This window comes from Leiobunum rupestre, chromosome 7, assembly GCF_980474605.1.
Source record: "Leiobunum rupestre chromosome 7, qqLeiRupe1.1.hap1, whole genome shotgun sequence".
In the NCBI taxonomy this organism is placed as follows: Eukaryota; Metazoa; Arthropoda; class Arachnida; order Opiliones; family Sclerosomatidae; genus Leiobunum; species Leiobunum rupestre.
Window position 1 is genome coordinate 35,738,547 of NC_143390.1, and position 26,592 is coordinate 35,765,138.

The window sequence follows — 26,592 nt, forward strand, 5'->3', positions numbered from 1 at the left end:
TGTTTGCCTCGCAACAGTGTATCGACAAAATACTGAAAGTGCCAGTCAAGTTTTATGGATATTTTTCGATTTTTTTAGCTCCATTAAGGAAAATGTATCGTTGCCGTAACTCTGAATTTCTCAATCAACGTGATACGAATAGTTCCTTTGATGTGACATTTTACTACGACGTAAAAAACAAAAGAATTGCTATTAAAACTAAATTTCGATTACTATGGCTTCAAAAGCGCGATTTAGATTTTAGGTCAGCCGCGTGTTTGACTGGAAAAAAGGCCATTTTGAATGTATAAGAAAATGAAATAAAATTTCGTTGCCCAATGCGCTATTTCTCAGCGCTCTCCAAAATAAAGTCGCGAATCAAAGTACGCTTCGAAAAATGGTCAATAAAACGTATAACGCCTTTCTATCGCGAGTTATAGTTGATAGTTTATTTCTAAACAACGATGGGGGTACAGTCCGCGAGGCTGAGTATTTAATAGAAATATCACCTAATCGTCGTTTCGAGTTTTCAGCTTTTTCCCGTTCCTATTGCAGCTTTCTCTATATATCCTTCGGTTGGTCCCCCTCCCTTCAAAAAAGCAATAACTAGGGCGTCAAATATACTCCGGGATGAGATTTCGGGTGGGGTATTGTGCCCCAGTGGGACGCGGGGTTTCTTCGCGTCTTTGCCGGATGAACTCTTATTCCCGGGACTCGGGGGGGGGGGGGGGGGCTGAACGTCGTTATATGGTGTAATATCGACAGTTGATACGGAAGAGATGGAAAAAGAGAGCAGCCCAGAAACAAAAAATACTTTCCGGCGGAACCTGAAGAGATCGAAAAATATAAGACGTGTTGAGTCAATACAGTTCGCTTTTCGAGCGGAAAAAAGTTGTCGATTTTCATTTTAAAGAAAGAACTTGTATTATATTTTTCGTTGTTGTTGTTGTTTCCAAAAGTTCCTTTCGCACTTCCGATTTATCCGGATACTTTTTTTTAAATCTTTCAATTTCTTTTTCCCCGTAAATCGTCTTAACGCAATCTACCGTTTAATTAAAATTCCAAAACCTGATCAATGATAAATGCTAAAGGCGTTTCTGAAAATTGTGACATTTTCGAACTTATTTCAAAGAAGAGTGTAAGAAACATTATCTTAATAAATTAAGTGGATTATTATTCAAGGCAACTGACAATGAAGCCGTTTTGGCACGGTTACGTCTAAGCCCTTTAGACTAGAACTCAAAGTTCAAACAGATACGACTGAAAATTGCTTATTTAAGGTTTATATGGAACTCCTTATAGAAAGAGATTTCCGAGTACCTTTTAAGTGTTTGGGAAGACCATACTTTTACTACGACTATTGCAGATAGCTGTATTTCGGCAACATTTGCCTTAGGGCGGGTACAAGATTTAACAACTGAGTTTAGCATTTAAAATTTATAGGAGCTTTTATAAATTTTAAACGTTAAGCTTAGTAATTAAATCTGGTCGAAGTACGTTAAAGCTATGGTCTTCCCAAGCCTTTCGAGTCTAGGTGTCATCCTTTCGCGAGAGCAATGTGAACGGAACCACGTTTTAGCCGGAGGTATTTCGACTACGTGGCGCAATAGAGAAATGAAGGGTGTGTCGAAAGCGGAAGCGAGGAAAATATAAAGTTCTAAACACTTTACAGACAGTCGTTTCTACTTTCTTTTCTACTTTTAAGTAGATCTATAGAGAACACCGAGTTAGGACGAAATGGTTTACACCTAGATGGTGTTCGCTATAGGAAAAAGGATATTACGTGTACGTTCACGTGTTTTCGTACACATCGCGCGAGAATTCCTCAGCCATCATCCGAAATGGGTTCCCCCTTATGACCGAACTCGTTTTTCGTTCTAAGAAATCGGAAAATCGGACGAGGAATGCGCCGTTCTTCGATTCGACACTGCATTTTTCCCCGGCTTTTAGCGAACCCCGTAACACGATCAAAGATTAGCGATCGGAATTTCCATTAGGGTGGAGTTGTTTTCAAACGACTTATATTAAATTAGAAAGATTGCAGAGACATGGTCCAAAAATGTGATATCGTGGGAGTTTTTGATGCGGGGGAGGTTTAAGGTTAGTCTTAATTACGGAGTACCTAAATTTGTTTTTAGTATTTGAAACACTTGGATAAATTTCCGAAAAGAAGGTTATCAGTAAAGAAAATAAAAAAATTGCATCTCGCTAAAATCTTAAAAGCTATTTTTGTCGAAGTGGTAAATTGTAGGGTATTTAGGTTCATCTTTGCTATACCATAAAGGGTCAACAATTTTACTTTTTAAAAGTACGTGGTGTAGACTCGAGGTTTCATACTGGATATATTTTCCAATACAGATTACAATCTCGATATAAAGAAAACCTGTAGCTTTATACCCCATTCATCCCTTATAAAGAAGTCATCAACACTAGACGAAGTGCGCTTGGTTTCAATAGCCAAGTGAGATGTTTTAGAAATAATATTCGTAATAAAACGTTACATTAAACCTAATATACACTTTTAAAAATCATTGAACACTAATAAAACGTTACACCAGCAATATCACCGTCCATATTGAATAATTCGGCCCGTGAAAGTTTCGTTACATGGCGTATATCTTGGCCCCGTAATGGACGTTCAGAGTCCCTCTTAAATCGAAATAAAATTTCTCTCAAAGTAGGATTTAACGTTTTCAACTAACTCCCTAGCTAGTTGTACCGCTATGGACGGCTAAAGAGATAGCGAAATAAAAACAACAAGGGGCATAGAAAAATCAGTTTCGTCCATAACGTAGTTTTCCTTTGGCAACGCGAGCCTTGTAAAAAATGAGCCACCCTCCATTTCTCGGATGTTGTAGAAAAGAAAGGTTTTCACCCCCCCCCCCTACCATCACCCCTTCTGAATTTTTTTTTATATCATCTAACGTGGATAGCAATTTTTTATTTTCATTCTTGGGGACAGAAAAATAGTCGGTACATTTATCAAGAGGATGCGAATCCTATTGGAGGATCGGGAGGAATCGGGGATGAAAACGGACCGTTTTTATTTTATTTTTTGGTACCCAAGATGAGAACGTGACTGCTCAGACCACCTCGTAAATAGAAAGAGAGTCTCTTCGGCGGATACGAGAAAACTGTGTTTTTCTGCTAGAAAAAGACACGGAAGTCCAAGAACATGATGCTATTGACGAATAAATTCGTTTATTTCCATTAGAGGAGCATTCCGCGTCCCCTCGACGCCGTTACCGACTACGGGTTTTCTTTCCACTTTCTTTAAAAATAAAATATTTTTTTAGTTTTTAGGAAAGAATTTTGATAATCTAGTTTCTAAAGGGAATCGAATTTTATCAATATATCCTTATTTGACTCAAGTTGATTTTGTTATTTCATAATGTGTTTTATTAATTTGAATTTTTATAAAAATAGTTACCGAAAGGAACAATTGTTCTACGAGTCACGAGTGTAAATGTTTTTTTTTAATTCAAAATTTAACGAAGCTTTGTCTGGTTCCCGAAAAATGAAATAATTTAAAAAAATACGTTTTGCGAAATTAATTATTTAATAAGAAAGGCGAAATCCCAGATTACTTGTTACAAATTAGTTTCGAAATTGTACGAAATTAAAAATCATAAAAATACTTTACCTGGATTGCAAATTTTTAACTGTTGGGTAATTTGTTGAAACAACACGAAGAACCGACTAATGTCAAGGTTTCTCAACTCGTTTATTTGAAAAATTAACATATTGGAGTAGCGCCTATTTGAGTAAGACTTTATTTCCGTTGAAAAGCAACGTATTCTCGTTAAATCTGACTTGATGGTGCTAAAACGAAATTGTTCCTTAGTCTAAGGAGTGGGTGCCACCGCCGTAACAAAGTTTAAAAACGAAAACGGGTTTCATCTTTCAAGCCCTAATCATGGGTGTCTTATTACCCGCGATCTTTTGTTTAGGTCTTCTCGGAAACAAGGTGGATTTGCATCCTAATTACGCGAACCTCCGCCCGTAATTGGCTCTCGGCTCTCGCTCAATTAATTCGAATTTCCAGAAGAGCTCCTAACACGTTTAACAAAGCGCGAACTCGCTTTTTTCCCAAATGATATTACCCAAATTTCAGAGAGCATCTCGGAAAATAAACAGCGGCGTATACGTCAAATTAAATTACTGGTATACAAAAATGACAACGCTTATTATGATTTATGATACAAAAAAATTCTAAAATTATAGTTTATACCTTAAGAAAAAGGTTAAAAAAATCTTGCCACTAAAAAAAGCGAGAAATGGTGTAAGTAATTACCAGTAAAGCTCGCTGAGGGAAGTGGAAAAACCGGATAATGTCATTTTCTTTTGAGAAGGGTATTACCATAGTACCCGGCTCTTGCCTCGGGGCGAGAGACAAGACAGGCAGAAGGAAGGGTGAGGCTATAATCAAAGTGATTCGGTGATTATATTGTCGTCATCCGCCTATCATCATTCATACTGCAGACATAACCACCGTCACTTATATTTAAATACAACTACTTTAATTCGCCACGCTAATTTAAAACCTCAAATTATTCTTTCTCGTAGCGCCCGCACTGCCAAATATAATTACCGGTACATAGGGTATAATTTCAACCACTAATTTTACAAAATTTGCGTGATATTACAAGGTCGGCAAATTTTTAAATAACAAAGGAAACCAACCCCTAATTAAATTTATGTATTACGAAGTGGTTTTTATAGAGACAATAATATATTGAGTACATGAACACAGGGTTGCCACAGTTTTTTCAAATTCAAATTCCAGGTTTCCACAGACCATCTCCGGAGATTTTCCCTGACTTATTTTGTGCTAACATTTTGTATTTTATAACCTATAATTTAGTTAAGGTTTCCTATTTGCAACTAAAATTAAATTCCCGGACATTTCCCTAATTTTTTTAATATTGTTTTAAAAATTCCCTGACATTTAGACCCATATTCAAATTCCCTGCCTTTTCCCTGACATTTAGACCCATATTCAAATTCCCTGCCTTTTCCCTGACATTTAGACCCATATTCAAATTCCCTGCCTTTTCCCTGACATTTAGACCCATATTCAAATTCCCTGACTTTTCGACCCATATTCAAATTCCCTGACTTTTCGACCCATATTCAAATTCCCTGAATTTTCGACCCATATTCAAATTCCCTGACGTTTCCCTGACATTTAGACCCATATTCAAATTCCCTGACATTTAGACCCATATTCAAATTCCCTGACATTTAGACCCATATTCAAATTCCCTGACATTTAGACCCATATTCAAATTCCCTGACATTTAGACCCATATTCAAATTCCCTGACATTTAGACCCATATTCAAATTCCCTGACATTTAGACCCATATTCAAATTCCCTGACTTTTCCCTGACATTTAGACCCATATTCAAATTCCCTGACTTTTCCGGGAATTCCAGGTTTTCTGTGCACAATGGATTGTTCTATAATGAGAATTTCCAATTTTATAAATTTTAAAATGAAAGTTCGAATAAATTTGTCCGTTTCAAAATTTCCCCATTCCCGAAATGCAAAAATTTGTGGAAAAGGATGGTCGAAGGATTTGGATGATTTAAAGCCATTAATTTCGGCGCAGGCGGCCAACGGATCGATATTTTAAAAGAGAGAGCTCTCTAGTAGATGGAGGCTGGTAGTTCCTCGGGCTGTGCCTGCGGAAGTATAACGGCGAATATAAACTCTTAAGGAAATACAACGGGGAAAGCCCATTTTCAAATGGCAGAGAAGCGCGTTGCGGATTTCGATTTCAGGAAGACTCTTTTCTCGTCGTCATTTCTATCCGTGGCTGGTAGACGCCATTAGGGCCCGCGAGAGAGGGTTCCCAGGCTAAGTCTATCCTCAATACCCGTCTCCTTTGGCAACCGGATTTCAAATGAAAAAAATATATATATAATAGTATACAGGGCCGCAATCGCCGCGGGCCAACGAACTCATCAATTTTGCTCCCAAGAAGATGGTCGTGTTAAACTACTGAGCCTTTCCTGGCTGCGCAAAACTTATTTGACCATGTTATGATTTGGAATTCAGTCATCAATTCTGCCCCCGCCGATCCGTTCGTTTTTTTTTGGTTCTTTGTTCTCAGGCTATTACTACTATGATGTATTAGCGATATTCCTTCCCTCCCATCCATTTAAGAAGGTTCTTTATATTAAAAAAAAAGAAATGAGAAAAATTGTTATTAAGATGGTCTGGGAAAATACTTTTGGATGAAATATGATATTCGATTGATCCGCCATTGCGGTTTGTACCTGTGATACGTATAGAATGAACATTCTTATATATAAATGTATTTTCAGAAAATGATTGGATCCTAAGTCTAAATTTAGATCCAGCTGCTAATAATAATCAGCTAGGCACCACCTTAGCGACTTTTAATGCCTTAAACAGGTTGGCGGGTTTCAATGCGTAGGAGGATGGTAGCAAGCCCTTCATGCCACGCGAGCCAAAAGCGCCCTCAAACTAAAGGGGAAACCTCTTTAACCAATGGGGAGAGAATTTGCAAACTTGAAGCAGAACGAGTGCTCCCGAGTTTTCACCCAATGTCCCAAGCTGGAATCGAACCCGGCTCCTCTTGCTGCGAGGCGAAAGTGCTAACCACTCCGCCACCCCATCAAGACACATCCGATTCCAATTCTGTTTGGATCAAATCGCTTTGATAAAACCTGAATAAAGTTGGATTTCACACAATGTAATAGACGCTTAAATAAAACCTGTTCAGTTATTGGCCTAGAACGAGCCTAAAAGTAGTAACACAGAGAGCCAGGACATGCTTGTAAAAGCGTTATATTTTAGAGCGCGCGCTATGCTTAATATTTCAATACCGAAGGGCTCGTTCAATTACGCACGCGCCTCCTGAAAGAAAATAAAATCAACTTAAGCCTTACAAATAAAACTAAATAAAACACGTAACAATTTTATTCAGTGACTCGTGCATGCGCGTAAAGGAGGAAAGAAAAAGAGAGTGGCATTTGTTGAAGGACCTATAGGATCAAATGTGGGATATTTTTGGTCCAAATTTCAATGAAAGTCGAATTTGATTGTTCCAAATTTTGGATATAAATTTGGAATTGAATTTTATAAATAATTATGTTGCTAATGTTATTAGTTTAAAATATATACCTTCACCGGTTCGCCGCTACTAAATCGTACCATGACTTTCTGAAACTATTACATCAGATAAATATTATTTATAAATACGTAAATACCCCTATACGCAGTGTAATATTTTCATTTTAACTCGCTAAGCAGATTGATCAACGCGGCAAATTATCTGACATAATGCGGCGTATGCTTCCACGAGTTTGAGAAAAAAATAGTGCGCATCAGAATTTGCAGTTTTTCAAAATCTATTCTGTAAGACCCGCATTTGCAGTCGAAAAATGTAGGCTTTGCCCCTAACAGCCTTTCCCTTAACTTCAGAGAGTTGTCTTGGGCCAACTCATCCTCTCTCGCCTTGTCCACCTTCGGAATTATTTATCTATAAGCCGACAATTTCCAGGCTTCACAATTCTCAGCTCGCAAGCCGTTTAAATTAATTTGATATATTGTTTTCTCACGCTCCTCTCAAGTGCGGTTACGATAATGTCTTTCGCACACCCTCTCGAATCAAACGTTTTAATTTATAGCTAATTTTTTCCATCGCTCAATTTTCCAAAGAAAGTGCATGTTATCTCATTCGCTCAATTGAGAATTGGCCTTCTGGTTTTGATGTTGCTGCTGCGTCACGGGTGATGTATCGATGACGTTTTACTACGAAGAGAAATGCATATACTGAACTGACCTTCTACGTATTTCGTGACGAATGAGCTACATTGAAACAAGTTCAGCAAGCGTAGTTTATTTTATAGAAAGGTTTATTTATCAGAAATAAGCTTTATCGCGCCCAGCTCAATAAAATAGTCGATTCCACCTGTCTCAGAAAACATTAAAATCTAATAACAATTCTTTAAAAATATCCACAACTAGTTTTATCACATATCCTATCTCAGCAACCGAATAAATTGTAGAATTATACCAATATAATACTAATTTCTGTAAAATCCGTGTAAAAGCGAAGATTTAATTGCGAAGTAAATCTACTCTTTAGGCTAATTATTATTCACTCGTATAAAAGCTGAATCTATTAAGGACTTTAAGACCGAAAAAACACTCATTTAAATAATCTAATTTTTGAATTCAACTATTTGAAAATGTCCCACTTATTATCTCTTGAAAATCGCTCCAAAACGAGAGAAATGTGCACATCGAGTGTAAAAGTAACACACTTCCCCTTTATAAGCTAGATCGGTTTTGCTAATCTCCGACTTCTCGGAAAATGTCCGGCTCATTCTAACTAAAAACGCCCATAGCGAGCAAAAGGAACATAATTCACTTTCACAAGTAAATGATAAGCTTCTGATAATATTAATATGACGTATTGAAAATATACATGTATATTTGGATACGTCAGTCAGTATGGGACTGGAGCTTAATTTATGAGGGCGAAAGGTGGGAGTCGCGACGCAGAGAAAGATCCGCCGTGTTTCATAAATGTTGTTTCGGCATTTAATTTCAGTGTAGTTAATAAAGGCCGAGCGTCGGCGGCGAATCGATCGAGCTCGAGGATGAGAGGGGAGAGAGCGAGAGAGGCAGTTCTCCCGTTCCCCCGCGGAGGGACCCCCCACGTGTTGTAGAAAATAAATTACATCGTCTTTGTTTGACGTCCAAATATGAAAACTCAATTTGTTCTCGAAACGAAATAACAGCGTCGAATGTCCGAAAATGGAATATATTGAAATTGCTTCTTTAATTAACAAACTTTCCAATATACGTTTTGAATTTGGGAAACCGTATTTCTTCTAAATATATCTAAGGTATTCGTTGCTAAAGTGACGGCTTAGGAATTCTCTATTTAATTTGAAATATTTAAAGTTAGTGTACTTAATTCAAGGCTCACACCAAAATCTGGAAAAAAAGGAAATTTTCGCGATAAAAATAGGGTAAAAATAGCGAGCTTATTTTTCCAAAATAATAACCAGATAAAAAATTCTTTAGATGAACTAAATTACGAAACTTACTCCTAAGATTTAATAATGTTTCCAAATTTGTGGCGCCACCTTGTGTACTATTTTTTATTATTTTATTCTCAATTCTCAGCTTTGATTATTTTGTAAACAGTCCTTGAGGAGCAGATGTATTAATAGCATAACATAATAGTAACATAATTTTAAAATTATAGTGGATTCCCTGAATTTTATGAAAATAGAGTTATTTAGGGACCAAATCTCGATTTTAGGGTAGATTATGGACCTTGATAAAAAATAGGGACTTTTAGTTATTTTAGGTAACTGGAAGGGGCCTTGTTAATAGTTAAACAATTATTTTCTAAGAAACATAATGTTTAAATTCTAATTTAATTTTAGACATTTCTAATTTTCGGTATATTGTTATACATAATCCTAGTGACCAATATACGTAGTATTTTATTATTGATAACCCCCCCCCCCCCATAAAAAATACCTTTATAATGAAATTCCTCAATATTAGGGGAAAATAAGCGTAAACATATGAAAATTTTAATAATACATTTTTGATATGAAAAAGATCCGTTTAGCGTAAGGTATTTAATTAATAACAACAGAGTAGAAATTTAGCTATACAACTCGTACTTCGCGTTTCCTCGTTGTAATTAATGAAATAGTTTTGGATCACAATATGAAAAAGTACCTTCGTTTCTATTGGTCCCTTTCCAGGCAGCCCGTTGAAATTGGTTTTGCTTTGAAGATTGTCCGTCGCTCTTTGATTTGGGAGTCGAGGTTCCGCGAGGTGGGCCTATTTATTTTTATTTATTTTTTCTCGCATCCGCGATTCGAAATGGCCCGGGCCCGACTTCGCAAGTAGATCTTTTCCTTTCATTCCCAGGAAGCCAATTTCCATTCGTTAGGGATGAGAGCGGAGAGCTTCCATAGACACGCATCCCCGTATTCTCCTATCGAATTTTGTTTATACGCGTTTCGGGGCGTCCCTTGTTTGTCTATCTCGGCCTTGTCCCTAACCAGATATCGAGAACGACAATCGCATTCGTACACTTCACCCCTCATCCCTCCATCTATCGTTACTATCGGGTAAGGCATTTTCGAAAGCCTATCGGAAAGGCGATATATTTATACTAAATAGCTTTGGACAAGCAACCTTTAGCTCCCTCCGCTATATTTTCCATTCCCTTTTATAAATAGAAAGGCCAACAACAATGCTACGAAGAAGAGCTGAAATATATAATAGGATTTTTTCGGTGCCAAAGCGTACGGCGCCAAATCCTCGCGAAGAAAGATGAACCAGCCAAACATTTCTTTCCTTTTCGGTTTTCGTTTGGCCTCGAGTGTTTGCTTTTCTCCCTACTTATACAAACAATATATTGTTCGCCAACTGTTTCGCGTTTGTTATTCTCATTTTAACTGTAGGAAGGAAATAATCTAGATTCGTTTAAAACGACGTTAATAATCGTGGAAAATTAGACAGTTTTTGTTGTTTATAATTCGCTCAATTTGCGATTATTAACGCGTGTCATTAAGACCATTAATTTTGTTTATTATAGTGGAATCCTGGACCTAACGCCGGTCGTTTAGTTAATTAATTCGTCCCCTCCCCCCTCTACTTTCTCGCTTTAAATCCTACGCCTCCTCGTTAAGTCGCGTAAGACTCACTTCCTTTTACGCATTTGAGTCTTCTATCCACGCAGAGAAACTAATTTATTTAAAAATTTCACGAACGTCGTCTAAAAGAAGTAGTCGTTTAAAGAAGAGAGAAGCTAAGAGCCGGATTAAAGTCTGGCTCCGGTTATTGAGTTGATGGCGTTATTAAATTTAACGACGATTTTAACGAGAACAAATTGGAGCGATAAGAAAAATCAAACCGCGGTCGAATTTGCATAGTTATGAATAGAGAACGCTCTCCCCTACTCTTCCCCATCGTTCAACCAAAATGACTGAAATTATTTTTTTTAAATTTTACTCTCTAAAATTGCGTATATCCTGTATACAACTTAAATTTGGAGGGATTATTTTGAAACATATACAATCCATCGTGCTGTAATGATCGTGTATGGGAATAGTTCTTTTTACTCAGCTACGCTTGCCGAACTTGTTTTTTCACAATCAAATTCCCTGACTTTTCCAGGAATTCCCTGACTTTTCCAGGAATTCCCTGACCATCTCCGAAGATTTTCCCTGACTTATTTTGTGCGAAGATTTAGAATTTTTTCCCCTACATTTTAGCAAAGGTTTTCTATTTGCAACCTAACTTAAATTCCCTGACTTTTCCCTGATTTTTGGATTATTTTTTAAAATTCCGTGACTTTTCCCTGATTTTTTACCCATATTCAAATTCCCTGACTTTTCCAGGAATTCCAGGTTTTCCAGGTACCGTGGCAACCCTGTTTTATGTTGCTCTTACGTCACGATGTCATAGCTTTATATGAATAGTTTTGACACGCTCGATTTGCACGTGACAATCCATCATTTCTCGCACCCTAAGTGCTTGGAGGAATAAAACAAGTATACAGGAGTTGCGGAGAGCTGCGAAATCGGTTTCGTCAGTGACCGTGAAACTCGCGCGAGACGGAGGGGTTCAAACGCGACTAGCGCCAACTGCATACGGAATTTTGCAACTATTCTCATTTTATATCATTGTTTTCGCGTCGTCTGGTTTGTTTTGAAACATTTCTAAATTCTTTGCACCTTTTTCCTAAATGACTCGTATTTGTTTGGAGGAATAAAACAAACCAGACGACGCGAAAACCATGCTATAAAATGAGAATAGTTACAAAATCCCGAATGCAGCTGGCGCTAGTCGCGTTTGAACCCCTCCGAATCGCGCGAGATCACGGTCACTGACGAAACCGATTTCGCAGCTCTCCGCAACTCCTGTATACTTGTTTTATTCCTCCAAGCTAAGTGCGTGCTCGTAATATTACCAAAAATATAGAAAGTCACGTTAATTTATAAAAACACCAATTAAGAAAATATTAAGAATTTTTAAATTAAATCCTTCACTACGAATGCTCGCTATAACAGATAAATATTAAAAATCATAGTGTTGTTAATTTTCCTAAAAAATAAAATGCGAAAATTTTCTGAATTGCCAAAAGTTGAGATCGAACCCGGCTCCTCTCTGCATTCCCACGAAGTAAGCACGCGCAATGTAATATCTCATTAAAAATAATTATCCTGTATATAGTCGCCTTTAATATCCGCCTTTGAGACAGTCTAACTTAAACTACTAATATCATGATAGCTAATATCATGGCCCCATTAAGGTCATTTATTAAATCAGTATATACATATAGATAAGGTTAGAAGACTTTTACTTAATATTTTTTCGATAAATATTGATACAGAAATTTAGGTAGTTAAATTGATCGTTTGTGTAAAGCATAACGATCTAAAATATTCGTTCATCGGACTTCGTACTCTAAATTACTCCCTATTTGAAGTATATTAAAGCTAGCGAATTACTAGGTAATAATCTTGGCGTGGGATCACCAAATAGGGTCTGATGGAGTAGTTGAACCTCGTTCCATCCTCCCCATCGAAACCTCCCTCCGAACTAGGTACATCGAATAAAAATAGAGGAGACTCGATATGCAAATAACACCCACCGAAAACATCCGAAACGCTAAAGAGGGTCGGTTGAAAAATCAATGTTTCTTGGTTATAACAAGAAGGGGACCTTATCTAGAATACATATCTTTTTATGCATTTTCCCTCCTGCCTTTTTTGCGCAGTTTCTTTGGAGAAAAGAACGGGTGATAAACAAGTTTGAGGAATATACACTTTTTTCTTTATTTAAAAAAGGCATCTTCTTACGAGCAAGTTTTTCGTCATCCTCCCGCTCGTTTCGTATAGTATCGATAAGGCTCATTCTATTTTCTTGAAGCCTACAAAGTATAAAGAAAACTTCGGGCTGGTTCAAAGGCGAATTGAGATTTTTCTTCCCTTTAGCGCGGATCAATGAAGAGATTTCTCACGCCCCCGCAGATTCGTCTTTCCTCTCTACTCGAATAAATTTACGGGTCGCGTTCGCACCTGCCATTTCCTATTCACAGGGTTCGTACAAAATTTCGGGAATTAAATTACCGGACATTTCCAGGTTTTCCCTGACCAAATTGCCAAATTTTCCCTGACCCTTTTTGTAGAATAAATGAATGGTTTGAGATGAAAATCTTGAAAAATATTTTATTTAAAAAAATTTATTTACCTGATTTTTTTAAAATTCCCTTACTTTTTCGGACCATTTTCAAATTCCCTGACATTTTGGAATAATTTTGAAATTCTCTGACCTTTTGGAAACATTTTCAAATTCCCTGACTTTTCCCTGACCCTTTTGGAAACATATTAAAATTCCCTGACTTTTCCCTAACCATTTTGGAAACATTTTAAAATTTTCTGACTTTTCTAGGTTTTTCAGGTCGCGAACGAACCCTGATCCACTAACGCGTTCGGTTACGGCGTTACTAATAAGGGATCGAAGCCACTCGCAATTGTCTAACCTCGCATCCGCCGCTCGAATGTTTACGCTGTACACTCTTATTCAAGAAACGGAATAATTTGGCTAGGTAATATTTAGTCAGGCGTAGGAATATAGTTGCTGCAATTTAAATTGGAAAATGCCGAAGCAATCGTTTAATCTAAATAAAGAAATTGGAGATTTGAATAAATAAGAATCTTCTATTTGGGGCTAGTTTTCCTGAAAATTACCGGGGCCTTATTTCCGGAAATCTTTCCGTATTTTTCTGGGAAAAAAGTTTTCATTCCATTAGCTTAATTTAAATTTCGCGGCAATTTTGCCTCATTTTGACGAATCCAAAAGTAAAACTAAACCTCTAGACTAATCTAGAATAAAAACCCTTAAAAAGAAATATATGTTTCATTTATTATTTTTCCGCATTTAAATTTTCAGGAAAATTAAAAACTCTAGAATAAACAAATTGCTTTTAAATTCTTATCATAGTGCTACCGTAGCGAATAATTGTTCATAAATGAAATAGACAATAAATCCCCATATTTATAGATTTAAATACGCTTCCTTTGAAACGGCGAAAAAACGTCGATATATTTGGCAGTCTATAAAAGTCGAAGTATAATAACCAAACTATAAGTTTATTTGCTATCTGTTTGCGTGACGTACTCGCGTTTTGGTTGACTGTTTTGTCGAAAGTAGCCAAGTATACTGTTGGGAGAAAACCCGAGGAAAAGTTAACTTTCTTGGTTCATCAAAGAATCATTAAGGAGAAATTCCAATTAAAATGTAAAAAAAAATCCTCTCTTTGGAAAATCATCGTTCAATAAGACCACGTGGTTTAAGACGAAATTAATATTTCCTTAACGAAGATAAATTCGTAGAATATGACCAGAAATCGACGTATAGAACTTCTTAATAATGCAGAGCGTGAAAAAAAGTAGAAGCGACCTCATTCTCGTTAGAGTACGGGTCGACCTATCCCAACGGAGAGATGCGGATAACAAATTCTAAGATAAAGAGAAAAAGCTCGAGTGCTCGGGAAGAGACAAGTCGATCCCAGCCAGCATCGATCTTTTTATTATCGGCGGCTATACCCTCGAAACTCATCGGCATGTTACTCGATGTCACGATTAACATAGGCACGTTGTCCGGCCTCAGCTCCCTTCAATCTGTCCGCCTCACCTAACACTACCTTGGAACCCGTACCCATCTTTTAAAACCGAACCAACGACAAACTTAAGGCGTAATTCTAACAATGGTAGATAGAAGGGTATAGTCTGTTTTTGTTTCGAGCTCCAATGAAGTAGCCACTGAGTATAGCCCCAAATCTGTCGCGCGGTGAGGTTGGGCAAAGACAAGAGTATACAACCCGAGGCTTTTCTTTGAACCCTTTCGTAAACAAGGTAGGTTCGTAGTCTTCCCAGAGAATCTCTGGTCGATCGAGCTTTTTATAAAAACCGATATAAAAGAGAATATTTTTCTTTTTACGATGTTTTTTTTTTATCCGAGCTCGCGCTCCAAAGTGGATGAGCCGTTATAAAAAGGGCCAACCTTTTTAAAAACTAAGAAAACCGAATAGGCTGGGCATATATTTACAAAAGAAAATTTGCGAAATTCGTATTTACGAGGGTTAATGGAAGTTATACTTTAAAGTTATGCCTTATATCGACTTTGCGTAAGTTTATTGTTTGGCCGCTCTTTTATCGATTTTACCCGTTTTAAATAGTGTTGTTCCTAGTTTTACCATTACGTTACTTACGAGTAGAAGGCAATGTGAATTGCAAATTTTTCAAAATGTTGAAACTAATTTAGCAAATAATCGCAACCTGATTCCCCTGATATTTCCAGGTTTCCCCACGGATAATTCCTTGATTTTTCCAGGTGCAAAATAAACACAATTAAAACTATGATTTACAGACAAACTCATTTCATGATTGTCATTTAAGTTAAATTGGTTCCATATTATAATATAAAAAGTGTAATAAAGTCAAACATAATTATTATTATTTGCGCAAAAGCTTGTACACGTTAACGGTAGGGAGCTGTTGGTTCGCGTGGCATGAAGGGCTTGCCACCACCATCCTGCGCAATTTAACCCGGCCACCTGAATTAAGGCAATGGAAATCGCTCGGGTGGTGCCTTGGGTATTAGACTAGCTGATTATTATAAAAAATTATACAAGAAAACTCCTTGATGTAAATAGGTCATAATTGTACTTTCTGAACCCTCATAAATCAGTTTTCGAAAACTAAAAACCCGACCCAAATATACCCAGTGGGGTTTTATTTAGACCCCAAAAAACCCACTTAAAAACCAATTTTCAAATCTCAGATTTTAAATGAAAAATCAACTTGTTCAATGTGCAATGTTAAGTTAAAAGGAACCACCTATGGACTGCATTGTAAAGGATGATAAAATTAGCGAATAAGTAGATTAGTCCAGTAAGAAAAGGGATAATAAAGCTAAACCCTAAACAAATTTGAAGCAATTTAAAAACTTACTAACAGCTCGTACCGATAGGTCTTCGAGCAAACAAAAAGACGCGAAACTCGGACCAAATAGATCTTCGAGTGAAAAATTAAATTAAATTAAATTAAATATCCAGAAATTCCAACGGTAGACCGGTTTCGTCCTATTTGGGACTCGTTAGTACCGTGCGGGAAATCTGGCTCGCGACTATAGCACCGAATAGAGAAACTAAGCCTAAATATTAAAAATTTCAAAACGAGTTGCGTAGCAACGGAAAGCCGAATAGGGGGAGAGTGGTGGAGATTAGACTGAATTGTAATGTGATACAAACTTTACAAAGATAACTGGCTTGTTAACTTGAAACTTATAACTTGGTACTTCTACCAGTCTTTTGGTTTCATCTTTGCAGTATCTGTATACTTTTACAAATCGTCTAATACAAATATGGAAATTGTTTACTAAAATAAAAAAACCCACTTAAATTAAAAAACCTAAAAAAAAAACACACTGAGTTGAGATTTTGGGGAAAAAAACGGGATTTTTCGAACCCTGTCATAAATTACCCTGATTTTTACTTAAATATGGGAATTTTCCCAATATTTCTTCGACTTTTTGTCGACAGGGTTTGCTTTAGAGGAGAAATCGTTAGGAAGCAAAATTTGAGTATTCTACTCTTGTAAGATTCTGGTTATTTATAAAACTCGGTATACTTGTTATTCAGCGGCATCGTACGTAGGTTATCTGTTGAGAAGTTTATTTAAAATGTAAATCGATGAGTGGGCTTAGCCAACATTTGTAGCCGATGATTTATTCGAACCATTATACAGCAGATTCGATAATAACTTCGATATTCTAACATTGTGCAGACGCTGTTTGTCCTCGTTCTTAAACGTGTTTTGCATAGAGTGTCCGCTTTAATATCCGATACAAACTAATGATCTAGAAAATATATAGCTATAGTATTTCTTATCATTATTTTCTCTCATTAAAATGAAAGTAAGACGCGTTTGCTTAAGGGAAAAATGAAACCACCCGGTGGTGCTCTTCTCCCGTAACACCGGTCACAAGGAAGACCTACGCCTAGAGCATAGCGCCGATTTGATTTGGGTCGGCGGCGGAGTGGAGCGCCTATTTTACTAAAATCCTCGGTGGCGTTGAATTTTTCGGCGGCGGAACGAAGGGGCAAAAGTGTCTCCCCCATTTTGGAAATATGGTGGAAAAAAAATGTTGTTAAGGTATAAAAAATAAAGTTACTTAGAAAATCTAAAAAAAAATTGACGGCGGGATATATATCAAAATATATATTATATATAAATTTTATTAAATTAAAAAAAATATGTAAATATAGCCTGTGAGCTTTGCTATTTCCTGTTATAAAAGGAATTTGGCGAATACAGATAAATACATTCAATCCGCGGGTAGAACACTTCTACAGGCGCGGTAAACATTATGATCTATTTTCAACTTTCGGGTCTTAAAAACCTCGAGTTTCAGCGTTATTACTCGATAACTTTATATTTATCGTGTTTAGAAGTTACGTCGTACAATTATACTTTTATTTGGGTAAATATAGCGGTTAAAAGTTAAATAATAACTAACCGGACTCGGGCAACAATTACGTATATAGATTATGTTCGGAGGACATGTTTGCGAAAGTTTGAAGCTATTTTGAAAGAGAGAAAATTACCTGGAAAACGACGTCTAACCTAATGATGGCAGAATTCTATCCCCGTCATAAAAGAGAGCGACGTTTAACAACGTCGAGACGAGTTTTAAACCACCCATTAAAAATTGCGTCTAAAAGTCAAACGTACAGTTAAGTAAACAACTTAGTTTTCCGCGAACGACGCGAATCGATCAATAAGGAAGCCGAAAGTACTCCATTTAGATGAAAGAGTAGCGGTTCCTTTAGGCGAAAACACTACGTAATAAATTTCCCGACCGAGAGTATAAGATGCACTCCTATCGCATTCTACTTTACTCGTACAAACCACCTCTCTATAGGCTAAGTTATTACTCTCCTCTCAATGCCGCGTCAAATTTCAATTAAACTGAGTAAACCGCAACGGTCCTCCGCTCTCTCTCATCTCTCCCGCTCTCTTATTTCTAAAAATCTCTTTCCAGGCAAAGGCAAAGGAGAAGCAGCCATTATTTCTCGTCTACCACCGTTTCCCGCCATCCTCGCCGTGGTCGGGAAAGAGAAGAAAATCTTAATCGTACAAGTAGCGACGGTTGGGGATAATGCCGAAGCTATAGAAAAGAAACGGCGGGGACGTCGGCTGGCGGAGTTATAGGCAGCGTCTGATGGAGGGGGAATGGAACGAGTTAGACAGCGAGAAACACTTCCTTGTTGTTTCTGAACAGCGGGAGCAACAGTGAGAGAGAGAAATCAGTTTCTTTATCAACAACCGACGAAGATACCACGCCCCCATCGTCTTTAGGTAGCCCAAGAGGATCGCGATGGCTAAGGCAAAAAGAGAAAAAGCTAAACAAGTTGGCGCGAGGAATTATCTATGTTCCACTTAAAACCATGGCGAAAAATCCTCGAAAGCTACCGATTTATAAAGGGGGATTGCGTGATATTAAAGTGCCACACCGGCGTTGGAGTAAATCTTCCGTGAAATCCTCCATTTTTTGTAGCAAATCCGACCATTCATATTCGGAATTTTTTTCCCGACGTATTTCCGGAGACTAGCGACATTCAAAAGCCGCCAATAGTTGATTTTATAAAATAAAAAGTGGTCTTTCCCAACTTGTTAAAATGTTGCTCTTACGTCACAAGGCGCAGCTTTATTAGTATATTATTCGTACGAGCGATTAGCACGCGCGCTAAAAAGCTCTCCTCTGGCACTGTAGCGCGCGCTCGTTGCCTTGTCAAAGAGACTGTGACGTAAGAGCCACATTAAAACAAGAAGGCCTCGTTACTTTATCAGGGTTGCCACAATATTATCAGATTCAAATTCCCTGACTATTCCCTGTTTTCCCTGACCGTTGTAGTTATTTCCCATGACTTTTTAAGTCCAAAATTAACTTTTACATTTATCAGAATTTAATCAATTTAATCAACTTAAATTTCAGTTATTTAAACGTTAAAAAACCTTTCAAGGATCTAAATAATAATAGCAGGATTTGAAATAGAGCTAGAGTAAAAAAGTGTCAAGATTAAACGGAATTCCCTAACTTTTTACAAATTCTTAAAATTCCCTCACCTATCCCTGACATTTTAGGCCCATTTTTAAATTCCCTGACTTTTATCTGTTTTCCCTGACGTGTGGCAACCCTGTTTATAAAAATAACTATGTTTGCTGCCAGAACATTTCAGTTCAGCTTTTTTTTATTTTTATTTTATTATTATTATTATTATTATTATTATACGTTTAAACGACATTGTTTTAGAATATTGGCTTTTATGCAGTAGAAAAAAAATGTATTTGGCGAATCACTATTCACTCCTAAGACTGCTCTGCTCCTTGATTAAAAAGGAATTTACAAATGTGTCCTGTTCGTAAGGATTAATTCATTCAGTTACTTATTTGACCACCAGATAACTCCACGAATATTTTAGTCTAGATAAATTCCATTATGTTAATATTTTATATATCCAATGATGGTGTATTAGGTATTATTGTTAAACCACATATATTAATTTTGGCTGTAATAATTTTAGTTAAGCTGATTATTTCAATTGTTACCTATTTTCTTTTACGGAAAATGTTTCATGAAATTTATTGAGTTACAATTAGTTGCCTTGAGCATATTTATCTTACGGAAATAGGTTAAAGAAACTTATTGAGTTACTAGTATTTGCCTTGAGCATATTTATCTTGCGGAAATAGGTTTAAGAAACTTATTGAGTTACTAGTATTTGCCTTGAGCATATTTATCTTACGGAAATAGGTTTAAGAAACTTATTGAGTTACTATAAGTTACCTTGAGCAAATGTCTCGTACGAAAATAGGTTAACGGAACTTATTGAGTTACTATTAGTAGCCTTGAGCAAATTTCTCTTACGAAAATAGGTTACCGAAATTTATTGAGTTACTATTAATTATCTTGATAGAATGTATCATAATCTGTATATCAAGTCGTAACCTCTACGTTTACCAGTGTGGCAATTTCAGTATTTTCTCCTCGTACATCCGAGTGGAGATTAGGGTAAAAAAAGAGGATATAGATGATGCGACGGAAGAGGCTCACGGAAGAGAAAGAAAAGAACGAACGGGAGAGCTAAGACTAGGCCAAATAAGAAACGGATCGAAAACGTAACTAGCGACATACAACGATCCGAAAACGCGACAAATACTCTTCGGAAAATGCCAGGGATATCTCTCTCTCTCTTTGGTCTTTGTTTCGTTAGGGACTCTTCATCGGGCCTAAATCCCTCACTCTCTATCCTTCTTGCTTTCCTTGTTCTTTGGCGTCCTTCCTCGGCGGATCAAAAGATGAGGGCAACGACTCACGGACAGAACTTTTTCGAGGATGTCTACTTCCGACCCCATCCGTTTTCTTATTCTCTCCACCGTCTCTAACTCTTGGGCTTCTTTACGAGTGGGGACGCAAAAAGAAAAGTGGAGGGGAGGGGGAAAGCGGTCGGTTCTGTCTAAAAACCGAGTCGTCTCTCTCAGTCCTTCTTCTTTTCTTTGTTCTTTCTTGAAATGTATACTAGTGTTGTTCACTGGATGCGGTTCTATGTTAAGGGGCAGCCTAAAGGGGAAGCTAAGGATTCCTTACAAGAAAATTCAATTAGCTTCGTTTGCTCAGTTTTTTTCTTTTCTTTTTTTACTTTTTGGCGTGTTTTGTTCGATGCTTCTGTTGGGTTCCAAATTAAGTTATTAATTAGAAAAAGATACTAAGTTACCGGACATAAGGTTTAATTAGGGGCCCCGCGTTTTGGTAGATGAAAGGTGGGTTATATTGTAGATTTAAGAAAGTGATTCGATATTCTACATATTTTTCCACTAACAAAGGGAAAAGTTTCAAAAGCCATTCGTTTTGCCATGGCAACCGAAAATGTTTTTCACAACTCAAGTTTAAATTTTATCTGCGTAAAATAGCGTGGGAAAATCACGGTTTGTAGAAAAAAAAACGAATTTTATTGATTTTACCCATTTTCAACGATTTTACCCCAATTGTTTCGCCAAAATTTAAATTTTTTCCCCCATTATTTCTAGGCCTGTGCGAGTCCTCTTTTTTGGATTTCGAGTCTTATCCCGAGTCCTGGAAAATTGGACTTGAACGAGTCTCGAGTCTTTGATAGTTGGACTCGCTCGAGTCCTCCTTAAATATGTTGTCGAGTCTAATTCGAGTCCAAAATTTCCAGTCGGGTCTAATTCGAGTCCAGATTATAAAATTAATATTCAGAGTTGTGCTAAAAATTCAAACACTAACTACTAATTTTAAGATTTTTTGCTTATTGGTATTAAATTATAATTACAAATCAATTTTCTCTTAAAAAAACCTTTTTATATCTGGATAATGATGGTTATTACTCACCAGCAACATCTGGTAAACTATTTTGGTTATTATTTTTTTTTTTTGCTTTTTTACAACAAAAAGTAAAAACTTTATGATATCTCAAAAAGTAAAACTTTTTTTCAAGTAAGGATCATAGTTACCACTTAATTAATGTTTTTACCACTTTATCCCATTTTGACATAAAATTAGAAATTAGAAGGTGAGCCAAGTGATATCCATCAAACTGTGTGCACAGTGCACTTAAATGGCTACTGTAGCGCCATTCCGGGAATTGAAATTTCTTGCGCGACAGGAGTAACGGACTCGTCGGCAAAATAACGGACGATTTTTGATTTCTGGCTCGAGTCCACTTAGAGTAATTTTTAGGCCTTGGCAAAGGACTCGGGTACTCGTTCAAGCCTTAGAAAAACGGGTTGCGAGTCCGAGTCCGAGTACTCGACTCGGACTCGCGCCGATTACTTGCAATTTTCGAGTACCCGCACAGGCCTAATTATTTCAACAAGCACTATATAAAAAAATACCTTACGAGTCTTGGCTCTCGGAAATATTACTTCTTGGCGTTTTTTTTAAAAGCATAATTTTATTTAAGCGAATATTGATACTTTAGAAATTACTTGAAAAAAAGTGGTTAAATAATATAAATTCAGGGCTAAGACGTTTATTTATTTTTTCAGCATTATCAAAGTACGGCTAAGGGGATTGATTTTAGGTAAACGGAGCGTTCAAATGAAACTAACATAAACACGTAACTATTTTATTCAGTGATTCGCGCGTAGTGGGGCGGGGGAGGGTGGCTTTTATTGATAATAATAATAATAATCAGCTAGGCTAATACCCAAGGCACCACCTAATGCCTAAGTCATCAAGCGACTTTTAAAGCCGTCAATTCAGGTGGCCGGGTTACAATGCGTAGGAGGGTGGTGGCTAGCCCTTCATGCCACGCGAGCCAACAGCTCCCTACACTAACTATTACCGTTAACCTCAACAAGTTTTTATGGAAGGGGAAACCGAAGAACTCAGAGGAAAACCCCTTACAAACTTGCCAACTCAACGCAGAAGGAGTTGTTCCAAGTTTTCACCCAGTGCCACCAGCTGGGATCGAACCCGGCTCCTCTTGCCGCGAGGCGAAAGTGCTAACCACTCCGCCACCCCTATTATTGATACGTTCGAAATTATCAAAATGAAAAAGGGGTTCCAAAATAATAGAAATTCAGAGCTAAGACGTTTATTTCTTTTCCAGCATTATCAAAGTAAGGCTAAGGCGATTGACTTTGGGTAAACGCGGGAACGTGATCGATTTGGGGAGTAAGGGTGCTGCGCGGGTTGGTAGTAGGCGTGAAAGTTTGGCCCACTGATTGCGCGAACACGGAGAAAGAAGAGTAACGTAACGATCGAGCTTCCCTTCAGTGCAATTTGTTCGACCACAATACGATATAATGAAAGGAGGAGACGCTTGTTTGGGACGCGACGTGAGCGATAATATTGGCCAGCGCGCACCTATCTCCAATTACAATGGGGAAACGCTCGCTATTGTCTCGTTTGGCCCCCGAACAAGCCGCTTTTTTATCGGATATGGAAAATAAGGATGAAATAAAAAGAGAAGCACCCGTTGGCAGCCGCCAGAGAGAATCTTTTTGGCATTGTTTTGAGCACTCCAATCCCGGAAAAAGCCGATGCCATTAGCAAAAATGTTCCCGAATTAATAGGAAGAGAAAGAAGCGAATGAGACGGCCTCCGGGGACCATAGTACCTTCGCAACCCGCGATCGAACGACGCGGTACGTTTAGGATCGATGAGCGGCGACTATGGTCACGATTGCGTTCGTCTCCGAGCGACCTAACCGCGTTGGCGCTGGGATCAAAAATTAAAAGTCGAGAATTCACGCGAAACACTTATTGGTAGGGGGAATAAAAAGGATATAAAATATATTTGTCCATTTATTGTTAGAGAGCACTTTATTTCTATCCGGGATGAATATAATAGTATAATGAGAATATTGATTGTGGGTAGACGGATTAATCTCGGAATTTGTCTCCCCTCGGGGAGTTGAAGAACATAATTAAAAATGTATATTGTCTATTTTGCCTCGAAGCGAATAAAGTCAATCGATCGTTCTTAATTTAAATGAGTAGCTTGACGCGTTATTTTTGCTTCTTATCTTTCGGAATTTTGTTTGAATCAAGATAATTACGTCGTTTGAAGGAACTTGGCAATCAATTTATGAAACATAGCCTAACTTCATTAATAATTCGCGACGGAAATAAGTGCGGGGAAACTCTTGGTTTATGAGAAAACTGAACGAGCTTTATATCGAGAGCGAGGTTTCAATAATAACTACGTATCTATCCTAGTCTTAAAAAAATCGGATAGACTTTCGAAAGACTTTTCCTAACCATAAACAAGGTTCTTTTAACGCCCTTTGTATAGTCTAGATATAAAGGTATCCAACTCGAAAACAACGGACTTTTCGGCCAAGGCTTAACACAAAAAAAAAAAGATGGAAGGCGAATAATAACGCGTCACTTTTTTGTTCCCTAATCCTATAGACTAGCGCGCAAAATAGCTCCGTGGAAGATAGGAACGCGGATTTCACCTCTTCCCCGCTTTTGAGCGAATTAGCGACGAAGCCTTTACTCGTAGTATAGTTGTCGGTCGCGTTCCGGACTCTTCTCTCTTTCCTAGTTTTTACTCGCAACGGATCGAAGCCAAAGTCTCGTAAAGAGTTCATAAAAGTCGACCAATAAGGCGATAAAAAAGGGAGCGACCGGACTCTGAAGGAATGGAAGTCGTGATACAGAGCGCGAAAGGAAGGGAGGGAGGAAACGGCTTCATACAATATTCACGGCGCCCTTAAACAAAGACAATTTTCGCTTGGAGAGCCGAATATCCGGACTACAAATTGCTAACCATAAATAAGGCTTAAGACACTCGGAAAGAGCTCGGGGACTTGATACAAGTATACGGCTTTTTCCGAAGGCGTAATTTAAAAGTGGCCATCTAGCAGCCGAGAAAATTAAGCGACCAACGTCACAATAAAAATGTAATGAAGAATTTTTTAAATAAGTTCGTGTTCCGTTCCCGTTTAAGACCGGATTTCACTCGGGCCAAAACTCAACTTTTAAAATCTCCGTTAAGCTTAATACCTTTTTCGCGTCTCGGCTTATTTACCTTCAAAACGACGCGATGGCGAACCTCAACTTTTAAAATCTCCGTTAGGCTTAATACCCTTTTTTGCGTCTCGACGTTGAGAGTTAACTGTCGATAAAAGGACGTGGCGACACTGATTTCGAAATCGCATTTAAATTTCAAAGACACCCGGAAAGTATTATAGGATTTGAAATGCGCATTGCGACAACTACTAACATGTTTTTAACCTTTGACCTATGTGTGAAAACTAACGGCGAAGTCAGCTGCGGTAAAAGAATGGAAGAGACCTTTACGATATACACGGGAATGGCTTCTTACCTCGACGGTCGTGTAGACGATCTTCTCAACCGAGGCGAAGTAGGTGTCGTACAGCACCTGGGTCTGCTGCCGGAGCACGTGGATCCGCGTGCTCGGAATGGAACGAAGAATGTCCGGAACCTGACGTGGCGCCAGTCCCAGAAGCGAGAGAAGAGATAAAAAAGAAAAGAGAAACACTGAGTGCGGATAGAAAATATATATTTATACAGGGTGTTTCAAAGGGTTATGCAAAATGTTTAAGGAGTTGTAGGGGGTGAGTTGAGAAGTATGCCTGTTTTTTTACCATTTTCCTACGATGCATATGAGTGAAAAGAGTGCTTCAAAGTGTGGCCTACTAGCCCCTGGAAGTAGGCTGCCACAAGCGCAAAACCAAGCAGCAGGGAAATGCGAACATTAAGGTTTAGGTTCGTATGATAGGTAAAAAAGGAATTTGTAAACAAATCGACGTAACCAGCGTAAAAACGTCGTGATGGACCGCGATTTCTCATCACTTTCAAACTGCACCACTTCGGAAGAACTGGTGGATATTCATTTCGTGTATGGAGTAGCGGATGGCAATGCTTTGGCTGCTCAACGTCTCTACCAGGAAAGGTACCCGAACCGGCGCATCCCCGTCTCATGGACTTTTACCAATGCCTACTTCCAGGGGCTAGTAGGCCACATTTTGAAGCTCGCTGGCGCTCTTTTAACTCATCGTAGAAAAATGGAGCAAAAACACGCAAACTTCTCAACTCTCACCCCCTACAACTCCTTCAAATTTTTGTATAAACTTTTGAAACACCCTGTATATAGTCAAAATGCCAGAATTTATCATTCTTCTAGTAAAATGGCCAAAGACTGGGAAAATGTTATTGACTGGCTTTGCAAAAAGCCCCGCGGAAAATATTTATAAAAAAAATCCCCTGTCCCCTTCTTGTTGTCATTTTAATGGATTATTAGATTTACGTAAAAATCACTTTTGACAGCTAGGACACGCGCGTACTTACAATATTTGCTCCCAAAAGTTTCTTACGCGTATTTTTGCGCTTTTACGTAATTTAATAAATTTCGAGAAAAAAGGTTTGAAATATCCACCGCTATAAATATTGATTTTGACATTATTCTCCATCAAAATGACATTGTAGTTCAAAAATAGGCCCGCGCCTGTAGAAGTGTTCCAACTGTCGCACTTCGGTGTACGACAAGCGAGCCTACTAACGGGGTAGCCATTGTTACCTGACACTTTTACGGAAGGCTAATCGCTATTCGTAACTTTTAGTTTAAAGTATCGGGTAACAACGAAGATTTATCGCGACGGTTGGAAACGCATATAAAGTAGATGTATACCTGAAGTAGTAGCCTCTCGTCGGCCCAGATGGTGGCTTGGTCCCATTGGATGACTTCCGCGAATGGAAGCTCCCAACCATTGCTGAGGATGACAGGGATACAGCTGGCCTGCAGCGCTTCCAAAAAACGAAAAGAACCCAAACGCCGGCCTCGAGGTACCAAACAGAAAGTGGAATTCTGCATTAGAACTTTGTAGTCGTACCTGCAAGGAAAAAAACAGAACACCGTTGTTAATTAAAAAGAAAAGGACAGTCAAAATATTAGAGATAACGCCCACGGTCCTATTTCTCTTAACGGCATTCAGTCGCCGTTAAGATAAATTTCCCTATTTGTCAAGCAAAGTTA

The 26,592-nt window shown here is 37.9% G+C and overlaps 1 protein-coding gene across 3 annotated transcripts in view; it reads right to left on the reverse strand.

Annotated features, from left to right (window-relative positions):
* Positions 1-26,592, reverse strand: part of ttv (exostosin glycosyltransferase 1 ttv) — a 118,120-nt gene that overhangs the window by 14,142 nt on the left and 77,386 nt on the right. For all 3 annotated transcript variants that reach the window (XR_016482273.1, XR_016482272.1, XM_090180697.1), the window contains exons 2-3: positions 26,248-26,449; positions 24,922-25,041 (exon numbers count right to left, since the gene is read on the reverse strand). Coding sequence is in view for 1 of the 3 variants with exons in the window: in XM_090180697.1 (XP_090036823.1) it covers positions 24,922-25,041; positions 26,248-26,449 (322 nt within the window). In the remaining 2 variants the exon portion in view is untranslated. The remainder of the gene's footprint in view (positions 1-24,921; positions 25,042-26,247; positions 26,450-26,592) is intronic.